The sequence below is a fragment of the Oryctolagus cuniculus genome, chromosome 19, assembly GCF_051225735.1.
Source record: "Oryctolagus cuniculus isolate XC-2025 breed Fujian yellow rabbit chromosome 19, ASM5122573v1, whole genome shotgun sequence".
Lineage (NCBI taxonomy): Eukaryota > Metazoa > Chordata > Mammalia > Lagomorpha > Leporidae > Oryctolagus > Oryctolagus cuniculus.
In genome coordinates this window covers 8,212,321-8,225,390 of record NC_142885.1, presented here as the reverse complement: position 1 = coordinate 8,225,390, position 13,070 = coordinate 8,212,321, and the positions used below count along the sequence as shown (strand labels likewise).

The 13,070-nt window shown below is 57.8% G+C and overlaps 1 protein-coding gene across 18 annotated transcripts in view; it reads right to left on the bottom strand.

The window, feature by feature from the left end:
• Nucleotides 1-13,070, bottom strand: part of TRRAP (transformation/transcription domain associated protein) — a 113,142-nt gene that overhangs the window by 29,379 nt on the left and 70,693 nt on the right. For all 18 annotated transcript variants that reach the window (XM_089320861.1, XM_089320862.1, XM_089320864.1 and 15 more), the window contains 10 exons: nucleotides 12,640-12,839; nucleotides 11,972-12,093; nucleotides 11,437-11,650; nucleotides 9,759-9,938; nucleotides 8,176-8,322; nucleotides 3,984-4,103; nucleotides 3,495-3,782; nucleotides 3,247-3,384; nucleotides 2,432-2,544; nucleotides 1,636-1,771 (listed from right to left, as the gene is read on the bottom strand). In XM_089320861.1, the coding sequence (XP_089176987.1) occupies nucleotides 1,636-1,771; nucleotides 2,432-2,544; nucleotides 3,247-3,384; nucleotides 3,495-3,782; nucleotides 3,984-4,103; nucleotides 8,176-8,322; nucleotides 9,759-9,938; nucleotides 11,437-11,650; nucleotides 11,972-12,093; nucleotides 12,640-12,839 (1,658 nt within the window). The remainder of the gene's footprint in view (nucleotides 1-1,635; nucleotides 1,772-2,431; nucleotides 2,545-3,246; nucleotides 3,385-3,494; nucleotides 3,783-3,983; nucleotides 4,104-8,175; nucleotides 8,323-9,758; nucleotides 9,939-11,436; nucleotides 11,651-11,971; nucleotides 12,094-12,639; nucleotides 12,840-13,070) is intronic.

Here is a 13,070-nt window from a genome sequence, read left to right as displayed (position 1 = left end):
CCAGTGCGACCCTGGGGACGCCAATCGCCCGTCTCCTGGGCTGCAGGCGAACCAACATCTCCAGGTTCTGGCCATCACCACACGCTCCGCCCAGGAACACTAAGAGCCAGGCATCACTTTCCCCTCACTGGGAAAAAAGTCAGACCAACACACACATCACAAGCAGCACACCAACATGTCGCCCCTGAGCCCTCCCCCTGCCAGTCAGGACGGCGTGAGGCTGCGGGACTGTGGTTCTCCGGGTCGCTCGTCTGGCATGTGAGCTCTCTCCTCCAGCAGTTAGGGATGTAACGAGAGGAAACACCAGTCAGACTGAGGGACAGCGTGACACCGCACACACCTGGCCAAGCCAGACTTCGGGAAGGAGGAAGAAGATTCCAGTGAGCTTAACTCACTCAGCCAAGAGTTTTATCAAAAACGGAGAAGAACCAACTGAAAAAGCCCTGTGACGGCGACTTCCATTCTCCCGACAAAAGCCACAGACGTCGAAGTCAAGGCCTGGGCCCTGGCCCACCCTCCGGGCAACAGTCCGACACTTCTCGCAGTGCTCCTCAATCTACGGGCCGTCAAGGACCACACGGCAGCCACAGCACAAGCTAGAGTTTCAGGCTGGGAAGCGCGTGCCCACCCCACCCCGGAGCGCTGCTGCTGCTCAGGCACTCATGTACCCTCCCCTGTAAGAAAGGAGAAGTCCTTCCCGAGTCAAAGGTGAGACAGCGCGACAGCACTTCCTCCCCTTGCCCTCCATGTGAGCACCACACAGAACGGTCAAGGACAGACAGGCAGAACAAGGACAGGAGCTGGGACGCAGGTGGCAGGAGCAGGAGACGCCGCCAGCATGCTGGGACAAAGCTGCTCCTGGGAGAACCTACACCGGGAAGCACAGTCTTTGAAAGTATTGAACTCCTGTGCACACACAGACGGGACCCGGTGCCACGGGAGGGAGACAGACACCAAAGCAGGGAGAATGATAGACGGGCCCGGGGCAGGGAGAATGAAAGCCCGCCAGGGCGGCACGTGCAGTGTGGCTGCAGGTACAGAGACGGAAGTGCACGGCCCGACACCCTCGGTGCCTCAGGCAGAACCACACAGGGGACCAGGAACCTGCACTGAGTCCCCGTCCTCCCGCCACACCCTGGATTCCTGGGGACAATCGAAAAAAGAAAAGTGCAGCCGAACCAAGTCAGTGACCCCGTCACTCCCATGGTGCTCTCGCCGGGTCAGCCGCACACAGACTGCTTCCCGCGAGAGGCTTCCGTGGACTGCCAACAGCACCCTGGGGTCCCGGGCCTGCGCCCTGGTTCTCACAGTACTTCCACTGACACAACCCCCCGCTGTCCTGCCGACCTCCCCTGCCTTACAGGCTCCCAACCCCAGCATGTAGCATCACCACCGAGCGACGGCCTAACACCGAGTCATAACGGACACCGACTCAGGAAAGCACCCGATAGCCACAGGGAACAACCACTCTTCCCACGAGCCACCTCTCGGAGCCGAGGCCCAGCTGTGAAAAGGGCCCCCGCTCTGAGGGAGGAGGACCTCCCTCCCGGGAGACACATGTGCTCCGGCGAAGGGACCGCAGGCAGCCGTGGGACATCGCAGCCCCGGGGGGCGGCGGGGTGGGGAGGGTCTCACCTGCACCAGCGCCTCCTTCATGGCAGTCCAGTTGGACACCCGCCACGCGCACTCCAGGACCAGGTAGGGGTTGATGTGTCCCTTGGACTGGCCGTACTCCGTCAAGGCTTCCCACTGGTTCAACTCCTTAGAGCACCTGCAAGCCAGGGCAAGCAGAGCTCCGTCCTCAACCAGCCCGCAGGCGCAGCCAGGCGGGGGACGGAATTTTATGTATTTAATTTCAGAGGGAGGGAGTCCTGTCCACTGGCTCCCTCCCCAAATGCCTGCAATGCCGAGTGGGGGATGCAGCTGGGAGCCAGGGCACCATCCAGGCCTCCACATGGGTGGCAGGAATGTGCCTACTGGGCCACCCATACTTCCTCCCAGGGTCTTCATCAGCTGGAAAGCCAGAACCAGAGGTGGCACTGAGGAGGCAACCCCAGGGCCACGGACAGGGGATGCGGGCGCAGGGGCAACTTAACTGGCATCAACAGCAGGCCAGATGCCTGCCCAAGGGGACAGGCCTTAAGCAGCTTGTTTCCGTTCTACAGAAGAGAACAGCCTAAGGGTGGCCGCCTTGGGTTTCTGAAGCCTGTTCCACCGCAGGGAACCGCCTGCCCTGGACACCACAGGTGGCCCAGCCCTTAGCAAGGGCCCAGCGTGTCCACCGCATGCAGGATCACTCAGGACTATAACTGCTGCCACAGCAATTCCTGTCCTTTCTATGGAGCCAAAAAGTAGTGACGTCCCCTTCGGAAACACCCTTAGGAGAGAATCTCCCTGTGGGCAAGGACAGGCTCCCGCCACGCCAGCTCACCGGATCCAGTGGTCCTCCCAGAGCTGGTACTCGGGGAAGATGGCCGGGGACGCGTTACTCCTCTCGTGCTCCTTCTTGGCTTTGTCCATCGCCTTCTCATACGATTCTTGTGCCTAGGAAAGTCACAGATGCCTTCAAGCCAGGGCTTAGAAACCGTGGCTTTTTCTTACTGCCATGGCTCGACTGTTTGGGACAAGCCGGGTCACAGACCTGGAAGAGCTCAGGCTCAGGTCACATGACACCTGCACCTTTCCATGAGAGGCTGCCTAGACCCAGGATTCTCTACTCCATGCGTTAGTGATCAGAGCAGGAGGCACATGGGCCACTGTGTCCCACACTGCTGGGAGCCACATCCTGGACCAGCGGCCCACGCCACAGGGAACGGACAGCTCTGAGGATTAAAACAGAGGACTGGATGCAATCCACCTACCATTCCTACAGGAACAGTGGCTGCAGGCCATAGCACCTCCACGCCAACACAGTAGATTTAGGACCGTGTTTTCAAGATGCTCACCGTAGGGAACTTCCTCCTAAACTGAGACTGTACTCAAAGAGCCTTTCCACGCGGAACTCCGTACACATTTGAAAGGCAGACAGAGACAGACACGGAGATCTCCCACCTGCTGGCCTGCTCCCCGAATGCCTGCCACACCAGGGCTAGGCCAGGCTCCAGGCTGGGCCACTTCTCCTACGTGCAGCACTGAAATGCTTCCAGCTTTGTGCCTACATGTGACCTCTGACCTCAGGACACTCGAGAACCGGGATGGGGGGCTACGAGTGAGCGCACAGCCCGCCGTCCCGTGCGCCGTGGCTACCTGCTCAAAGAAGCCGTGCTGCTCGTAGGCGATGGCCGTCGCCGTCTCCGAGTACTTGCACCGCTTCTGCCACAGGCCGGCCCACATGTCTTCCTCTTGGAGCAGGGAGTAGAGCTCAGCGAGGGAGTCCAGGATCTCCTGCAAACACAGGCCACCGTTCTGAGCGCCCGCGCCCCAGCAGGACGCTGTTCGGCAAAGCCAGGGCACCGCCGCGTGAGCCCGGCACGGAAGGTGCAGTGAGCGCGCACCTGCTGGGGCGGCGTGATGCTCTCCTGCTCGTAGAACTCCGCGGTCTGCTTGGGCTTCATCTGCAGGCTCAGGCCCTTCTCAAAGGCCTGGTGCTCGAGCATGAGCGTGGACCGCAGCCAGAGGTTGTGCGTCTTGCCCAGGTACTTCAGGACGCAGGGCCGGATGGGGATCGGGGGCACGCACTGGGACATGGCTTCCACAAAGCAGTTCAGCGCACTGGGCTGACAGTCGCGCTGCACCTGGTGGCTGCCGCTGCACAGGAACGGGCTGATCTCGCCCGCCAGCGCCTGGAACCAGAGAACACAGGGATTCAGGGCTCAGCGCACAAACCGCCGGGCACCTCCTCCTCTCGCTGCCTCCGGGGTACTTCTGGTAATTCACTCCTCGACCGCGTCAGAGGATTTCTCTCTGAAACTCGAGACCGAGAATCCAGAATCCTTACCAAAAGCTGAACTACACTTCCAAGACAGGATTAGGAAAACACTCACGTGCTGCTGTCTGTCCGAGAGGATTTTCCACAGTCTGGGGAACAGCTGGACCCAGGTCTTCTCGGCCAGCGTCGTGGAGATGTGGCACAGCTGGACAAAGGCACTCAGCAGCGCCCCAGTCTGCAGTAGAGGAAAGACAAGCTTAGCCAGCCAGGCGCTGGGCATCGCCGCCACCCGCGAGGCACCACGCCAGGCCCCACACTTGGCGAGAAGCTCCTGCACTTTCAAAGCCCTGAGTGAGCACCAGGTCGGAACGCAAACCCATGGTGTGCTCAGCACCACTCACCAGTGTGCCCAGGCTCATCAAGGCGCCTACCCCACCATGCTTAACCCTCGAGGGCTTTTCCCAGCATCAGTGACTCCATCGGCTAAGAGGCACAAGAGCCCTGACAACTGTGGAACCGCCAGTAAGAGGAACACGGGCCCCTGCGGGCACAAAGTTAAGCAGGGACACCAGGCATAGGAGGGAAAGCCAAGTGCCAAAGAGTACAATGCTGAAGCACCCAGTGGGATACATCCAGGTCTGGTCTCTACACTCGGCCACAGATGAGAGATTGGGAAAGTGACAGCAAAGGACCTGAACCAAACGGAACAAACTGGAATGGAGCCTCCCAGGCAGCTGGGGTTGGCGCCCGACAACAGGGCTCAGCAAATGCAGACGCCATTACCCTCTGTCCACGGCACCAGCCAGGCCTCTGGGCCTCCTGGAGCTGACCTAGTCCCAGGGCCCAGCTTCCCACAAGGCATCAGGCAGCAGATGGCCAACACAGCACCACAGGGTCAAGGACATGTGCATCACGACTATGCCAACCCAAGATGGAATCACTCTCATGTCCACATCTCGATGGAAAATGCAGAAGCCAAGGACACACACACATGACAACGGGACACTGGCACGTGGCTGGTGCGAGGCTGTGCGTGCGAGGGGATGTGATGAAGGGAGCTGGGCTCCTGCCACATGGCCGTGCTTCACCAGCCCGCAGGTGGCTGCTGCCTCGGGCTCACTGCCCAGGAGCTGAGGGCACACTGGCGGTCAGAGGGAGGCACAGACAGTTTACGCCATTCCAAGAGACAGGAAGCACGTGGGGGCAGCAGTCTCAGCACAGGGGAGCCTGGGCACGGGCACAGCAGCCGCGACTTCACGAAGAGTCCACGAGGCCGCGGCCGTGCCCGGAGGGAGGGGCCGCCTCTCTCTAATGAGAAACATTCGCCCGCCACTTCCCAAGGCAGAGGGGCTCCGTAGTGAGAATGCCAGGGCAGACAGGCGACACCTTATGATCTTATGTCACTTTATGAAAACTGCTATGTAACTCTCCTTCACACGCAGAAGACAAAACAGCAACCTTGGGGCCAGCGCTGTGGCATGGTAGGCTAAGCCTCCACCCGCGGCGCTGGCATCCCACATGGGCGCCGGTCCGTATTCTGGCTGCTCCTCTTCCAGGCCAGCTCTCTGCTGTCTCCTGGGAAAGCAGTGGAGGATGGCCCAAGTGCTTGGGCCCTTGCACCCATGTGGGAGACCTGGAGGATGCTCCTGGCTCCAGCCATTGTGGCCATTTGGGGAGTGAACCAGTGGATGGAAGACCTCTCCCTCTTTCTCTCCTTCTGTAACGCTGCCTCTCAAATAAAAACAATAAAACAAAACCCAGCGACCTCTACACCACCCTGTCCAACGCCCTCATCCATGCTTCTTGTCTCCACAGCACTCATCCCGCTTCATGTCATTTCACCCTTTTTCTAAGATTTGCAAGACAGAGATCTCCCACCTACTGGTTCCCTCCCCAGATGGCTGCAAGGGCCAGGGCTGAGCCAGGACAAAGCCAGGATCCAGGAGCTTCCTCTGGATCTCCCATCTGCGTGGTGAGGGCCCAAGCACTTGGGCTATCTTCCTCTGCTTTCCTAGGCCATTAGCAGGGAGCTGGATGGGAAGTGGGGCAGTCAGGACACAAACCAGCGCCCACGTGGGATGCTGGCATCACAGGTGGGGACTTCACCCGCTACGTGGCAATGCTGGTACCTTCTTTCCACTTACGATTTCTTTCCCCTCACTAGAATTCCAGTCCCGTGAGAACCGCCTCCTGGGGCCTACGCCGTGGCAGGGCGCTGTGACACCAGCATCCCATATGAGTTTGTGTCCCAGCTGCTCCACTTCCAATCCAGCTCCACGCTAATGGCCTGGGAAAAGCAGCAGAAGATGGCCCAAGTGTTTGGGCCCTTGCCACCCTCGTGGGAGACCTGGAGGAAGCTTCTAACTTCAGCCGTGCCAGCCATGCCGCTGCAGCCACCTGGCGAGTGAAGCAGCGGATAGATGATTTCTGTCTCTCTCTCTAACTTTGACTTTCGAATATAAATAAATAAATCTTGGGGTGGGGGGGGGGGCGGGGGGCTGGCCCCTGGCTCCTTTTGTCTCTTCTGTTCACCAAGATTATTTCCAGAGCCCAGAACGCTGCCTTGTGCACCCAGAGCGGGCACTCAGGGAACCTGTGCTGAAGTGACCGAGTAAGAAAACACAGACGATGTGATGTGAAGGAGGAAGAGGAAACAGACAGCCACACGCTCATGGGCACGGGTCTGCCTCTGCGCCGTCAGGGGATGGGTAGCACACCTGGCTCCGACGGCCATGGCGTCCTCACCTGTGCTGACAAGTTTGCATGTCTGGGGGCGTAGCTCTAGATTTTCAAGGAAGGATGCACAGCCCTAACCCTGAGTGAACCTATCAAAGGCGACAGGACAGGGCCGGAGAAGCAGGTCACGAGACGACACAGGATGCAGTGGGCAAGATTCCTGTGCAGCCAGATGGGGCCTCCCTGGGCCACAATCCATAGCACAGGCCAGGCCCTGGAAGGAACAACGTGGAGGGCACAGCTGTGACCAAGTCAGCCAAGAAAAAGATCTTAAAGGAGAAGGTCCAACAGCAACAGCTTCAGCACTGGCCTACTGAAGCTTACCCTCCCGGGGCTGGCACTGTGGCGTGGCAGGTAAGGCTGCCGCCTGCAGGGCCGGTGTTCCTTATGGGTGCCGGTGCAAGTCCCAGCTGCTCTACTTCCCATCCAGTTCCCTGTTAATGTGCCTGGGAAAGCAATGGAGGATGGACCAAGTACTTGGGCTCCTGTACCCACTCGGGAGACCAGAACGAGCTCCTGGCTCCTGGCTTTGGCCTAGCTCAGCTCTGGCTATTGCAGCCATTTGGGGAGTGAGCTAGCAGACTGAAGATACAGCTCTCTCTGCCTCTCAAATACACAAATAAATCTTTAAAACACACACACACACACAAATAAACCTTACTCTCCTGATAGAACTCCCACGATGAGTGGACCACAAAAGGGGCTACATGGTGACTTACCCTAGTGACCATCAGCCCAGAAAGGCCTTGGGGTTTGGGGACCTATCAAGTTGTCTTGCACATGCACAGATGCCCCACCTCCTATTCTGTCCCACACAGGAGCAAGTGTTTTTATGCTCACGCAAGATGACCATGGTGTCACTCACAGATAGATAAAGTTCACAGACTAACTAAACGCAGAAATTCAGGAGAGGTCACCAAAAATTCTTGGTGTAAAAATTGTCCGTGATAGGTGGACATTCCTAACTGTTCTCCCCTAGCCTTGGCGTGAACAGAATCAGCCCTGCTGCTCTGTAGCACTGTGAAAACGACTGGGGACCGAAGCCTGAAAGGAGTCTCGGTCTCTAAGCAGCAGCAATGAGCTCTGTGGTGAACCAGTCTGTGCAAGCAGCGAGTTTGTACCTGGGTAGATCCAAGACACCGAGGCGCTGGGAGGTCGCCACCACTAAAGAGCAAACCTGACTGGCCACATCCTCCCAGTCTCATGGTCTCCTTTCACTGTACTTGACAACCATCCAACATTCGGTCTCATGATGTGTGTGTGGTCAGGCATTTTACCATTCCCTCCAAGGACAGTAATAGGAAAGGAACCCGTTTTTCCTATTCTCTCCCATGAGACACTGTCATTGCTTCCTCAAACCCATCCCACACTCCATCGCAGGGTTCGAGGGCTGAGACAGGAGAGCTCAAGTGCTAGCCGACACAGGGCCGCTTTACACGGCTGTGGAGTCATCTGCTTCAGGCCGCCAACCCTCTTCCGGACACACACGGACCTTCAGGCCGCCAGCCCTCTTCCGGACACACACGGACCTTCAGGCCGCCAACCCTCTTCCGGACATGACACACACGGACCTTCACTTCCCGGAGGGTATCAAGGAACTTGTCGTGTCTGTTGGTCAGCATATGCAGCTGGTTCCCGATGTCCTTCTCGGACAGCTCCTTGGTTCTGGGCGTGCTGGTCTGATCTCCGGGAGCCAGCTCAATATCTATCTCCACATCCTGAAAGACAAAGCAAACCAGCAAAGCCAAAAGGTCAACACAACTTCTACAGGCTCCTCACTACGTTTCTGACAAGCGAGATTTCTACAAGTTTCCTGGAAATCTGTAAACATTTAAATAATCTTGAATTCCAAAATAAGCAAAAGCCAAATTAGCTAGACTAGACCTATCTCTCTTCAAAAAATGTGATTGAGGCAGCATTGTGGCACAGTAGGTATAGCTGCCACCTGCAGTGCCAGCATCCCATATGGGCGCCGGTTCAAGTCCTAGCTGCTCCACTTCCGATCCAGCTCTCTGCGACGGCCTGAAAAAACAGTGGAAGATGGCCCAACTCCTTGGGGCCCAGCACCCATGCGAGAGACCTCGAAAAAGCTCCTGGCTTTGCATCAGCCTAGCTCTGGCCGTTGTGGCCATTCGAACCAATGGATGGAAGGCCTCTCTCTCTCTCTGCCTCTCTGTAGCTCTGCCTTTCAAATAAATAAATAAATCTTTTAAAAAACCAAGTGACTGGGGCTGGCACTGTGGCATAGTGGGTAAAACTGCCACCTGCAGTGCCAAAATCCCATTTGGGCGCTGATTTCTGATCCAGCTCTCTGCCATGGCCTGAGAAAGCAGTACAAGATGGCCCGAGTCCTTGGGTCCCTGCACCCGCGTGGAGACCTGGAGGAAGCTCTCCTGGCTTTGGATCTGTGCAGCTCCGGCTGCTGCGCCCATCTGGGGAGTGAACCAGTGGATGGAAGATTTCTCTGCCTCTCCTTCTCTCTGTGTAACCCTGACTTTCAAGTAAATAACTAAATCTTAAAAAAAAAAAACAAGTGCAGAAGAGCCTCCTCCAGGTTGGCACCGTAACCCACACAGGTGGAACAAAGAGCCAGCCATCAAGTGCCCGAGTGCTGACTACAGGGAAGAGAATTCAGATGTCAGTGAAATGAGCACACGTCCCGCACATGGGAGGGCTCCCAAACTGCCCTCCCAGAGCAGAGGGTGCAGGAACCCCGCCTTCCACCTGGATGACTGTGGTTAAGCCCCCGCGCTGCACAGACCCCAGCAGAACCAGGCTGTGCCTGCAGTAGCGCCAGGCCCTCCTTCACAGAGGACCAAGGCTGTCGGGACGCAGGTTCCAGCCTTGGTTCTCGCAGGAGCCCCGGGCTGCAGGCTGCGCACCCAGGACCAGCGGGCTTCAGGTGGACAGGGAGAGCTGCACTTCCTTCAGGGGCACCACAGAGCTCTCTGATGTGGCATGGGCCTTTTCCCACCCGAAGAGGACAACCACAAAAGGGCGACACGTCTAGGCCAAGCAGCCCCGGCTCAGGGTGCGGTATCACGGGCCTTGGCCGCACACTCGGGCCCTCAGGCAGAGGCAGGTTCCGACACCCCACTCACGTCCTAAGAAACCCAAGGCTGACACCACATGTGCCTGAGGACACGGCCCTGACCTCCTCTTTGGACTCGCTGTTCTCTCGCTCCCGAGGTTCCTGCTTGACGTGTGTGACCATGGCGAAGGCGGCTCGGTCGTGGCTGTCAGCCAGGTTGATGACGTTGGTGATGGCCGGAAGCATGGCCCCCTGGCAGCTGGTACCAATGGGTGTGCTCTTCTCACACACGGCCAGGAGGAGCTGCAGAGGTAGGCACAGAAGACAAGCCTAAGACAACTAAGACTGTCACCCTAACAGGTGCACACACACACAGGTGCCGCTGGAGACCACTGCTCACAACTGCAGCTCTCCCTGAGGCTGGAAGCAGTCTGGACTTCCTTCCCTTCCAATGGCCCTTGGCTCAGGCTCTCCTGACTTAGTGCGTGCACGCGTAGCTCACATCTCCCAAGACCCCACTCCAGACAGCTTCCTCTCCTGTCCCCTCAGAAGCCACCGCCCTCCCTCTCTTCGCTCACGGCCCACATCACAGCCCACACTCTCCCACTTTCTCTCCAGCCCTCAGCTAGTCTTCTTCCACACAGCTGGCCTCTCGCGCTGCCCCCTCCTCAGGGTACAAGGCACGCTCTTCAGAGTGACTCAAGTTGTGTGTGACGTGACATGACTGCGATCAGTGGCCAGGCCACTCCCCACCCACACCCGCCACTGCACGGCCATTCTTCATCCCAAGGGCTTCACAAGCTAGCACTAGACTCGACCAGCCACTTGTGCAATCCTGGGGCACCAGGGGCTGAGGCCCTGGAGGGTCAGTGCTCAGCTCCCCACCCCTGCACCTCTGCCTCAGAGCTGAAGCTAGAGGGAAACACAAGACCAGGCATGCGCTCACTGTGACGATGTGGCCAAGGAACAGGTGCACAACAGACCAAAGACGGGCACCCATGCTAGCCTGAGAGTCCAGAGTGTGGCCCATCTGAGAACACCGAAGACCAAGGGTACAAAATCGGACAGTAGTGGAAGATGACCCGAGTGCTTGGGCCCCCGCCACCCATGTGGGAGCCCCAGATAGAGTTCCTAGCTCTGGCCTGGCCCAGTCCTGGCTGCTGCAGCCATTTAAAGAGTAAACTAGTAGATGGAAGATCCTTCTCTCTCTCTCTCTAGTTCTGCCTTTCAAATAAATGTATCTTCCAAAAACAAGTATCGTGGCTCCCTGGCTTCACTCAGGTAAGTCGACAACAGTTATGGAAACCTAAGCTGCGTGGCATATTATGCTGATGAGCAAGCTGAAGAATGAAGGGGACCGAGTCCAGGGGCTGGCGGGCAGGAGCACCTGACCTGCCCCCACTGAGACGGCAGCCCCCTTGCGTGCCACATCACGGCAGGGAGCATTTCACGCATGCCCGTGCCATGGCACCCAGCTCCACAAGCCAAGGAATCCAGACTGCCCGTCAGGCTGTGCTCGCCCTGGTGCAAGAATGGGGACAGCTGGTGGCCACAGCACACAGCGGGGGTCTCCAGTGCACTTGAACTCAAACATTTCAGTATTTGAGGACATATGAACTTTGCCTGGAAACTAAGAAATGCAACTCAGCTGTCCGATACTGTGTCTAACTCAGCCCACAACCTGACCAGTCCCTCTCTTCCTGGCGATTCAACATCCACCTTGACAAGTGCGAGACCCCGGGGCCCACTCCAAACACCCCTGGCTGCCCCAGCCGCAGAGGCAGAGCCGGGTCCACCCTACCTCGATGCACTGCTTGATCCAGAAGTGGTTCCCCATGGCCTCCCAGTTCTGGGAGCAGGTCACGTACAGCAGGCGCTCGTAGACCCGGCGTTTCATGGAGTTGTCAAAAACCTCGAAAAACTTGGCCCGGATGAGCGGCTGGGCACACCGCAGCCCAGACAGGAAAGCAGGCTCGAGCTTGGCGGTGAGCTCGCTGCCCGACAGCGTCTCGTCCCTGAAACCCGAGTCACAGCCAGAGGTCAGTGTGGGGCACGTTGGCAGGCTCCCCAAGCCACCAGCAAACCACAGGAGATGGGTGGCACGAGGGAGGCCAAGGTATGGTGCCGATCTGCAGGCACAGGCGGCACTGCAGAAGGCTAATGACACAGCGCGGCACAGTCGGCAGTTACAGCCATCAGTGTTAGCTACCGCTCAGTATGCAGAGGAACACTTCCTAAAGGCAGAAGTCCAGGATAAAAGCCACGCTGCACTGGCTGGTCAGAGAACAGGACATGGAGCGATACACACAAAACACCTGGGGAAGGGCGGTACTTACCTGTAGACATAGTTAACAAGGTCTAAAAACTGGGCGTTTAACTCAAGGTCTTCCGGGAAGCGCTTTTCTATGTAGGTCATCATTTTCACAAGCAAGATGGACTTCTCCCGCAGCGTGGGTGTCTGCATGGAATTCGTGTTTTAGAAGAAAAGGTCACTTCTGTTTCAACAAAGACACTTGTGCTACTACTTTTTAAAACTCCTACAATTGTATCAAGTACAGTAAGACAGTTCATCACTAAACAGAAAAAAAAATATCAAAGATAGTTTTGGTTACCATCGGATGCTTAAAACTAAGGCATGCCGGTAGGATTCCTCCAGGGCCTACAGGTCCCTTTGGAAGAAGGCAGTTAAACTATAAAGGTCTATCAGAGGTGTGCAAGCATCCTGCTAAGTTAACCAAGAGTGCCTTCTTGTCACTAGGATGTTCTGGCTTATCTTCACCACGGTCAAGGGCTAACGAGGACGGTTCACTTAGCGTTTTAACTCCAGTAAAGCCCAGCAGGGGGCAGCTGACCCCGAGTTTCTACGGAGAACCTGCCAGGCCCCCTAGGAAAAGGCCACCTTCAGAGAAGGCGTCAGGAATGCGGGTACAGCAGGCGCTTGCTCCCCAGAAGCCTGGGCAGAGCAGGAGGCCGAGCCCGCGCGCGCGCGCGCGCGGCCCCTCACCTGGTTGGCGGCCGTCGGGGAGCTGCTCTTCACCCACTCTTCCACGATCTTCACCACGGCGCGCAGGATCTTGGCGTCGGGCGACTTCTCGATGAGGGACGTGAGGATGGCCTGGATGAAGCTCTTGCGCATCTCCATGCTCATCACGGCCAGGCGCGTCTTCACCAGCTCCAGGCTCAGCATCACCAGCTCGCTCGTCCCTGCCGTGCCCGACAAGAAAGCAGGCCCCCAGGGTGTCCACACAGGCACGCTGGCCTCTGCCCAAGCACCCAGAGCTGCGGGGTCTGGAGGGGGCCGTCGCGTTCCTACTACCGCCCCTCGCCAGGGCAGCCCTCCAGGCGCCTCCCGAAGAAGAAGGGGCGACAGAGCCGATGGGGCCAGCTCAGGCCACCCCAGCCTCTCCATGCCCATCCTGGGTCGCACGCTGGACA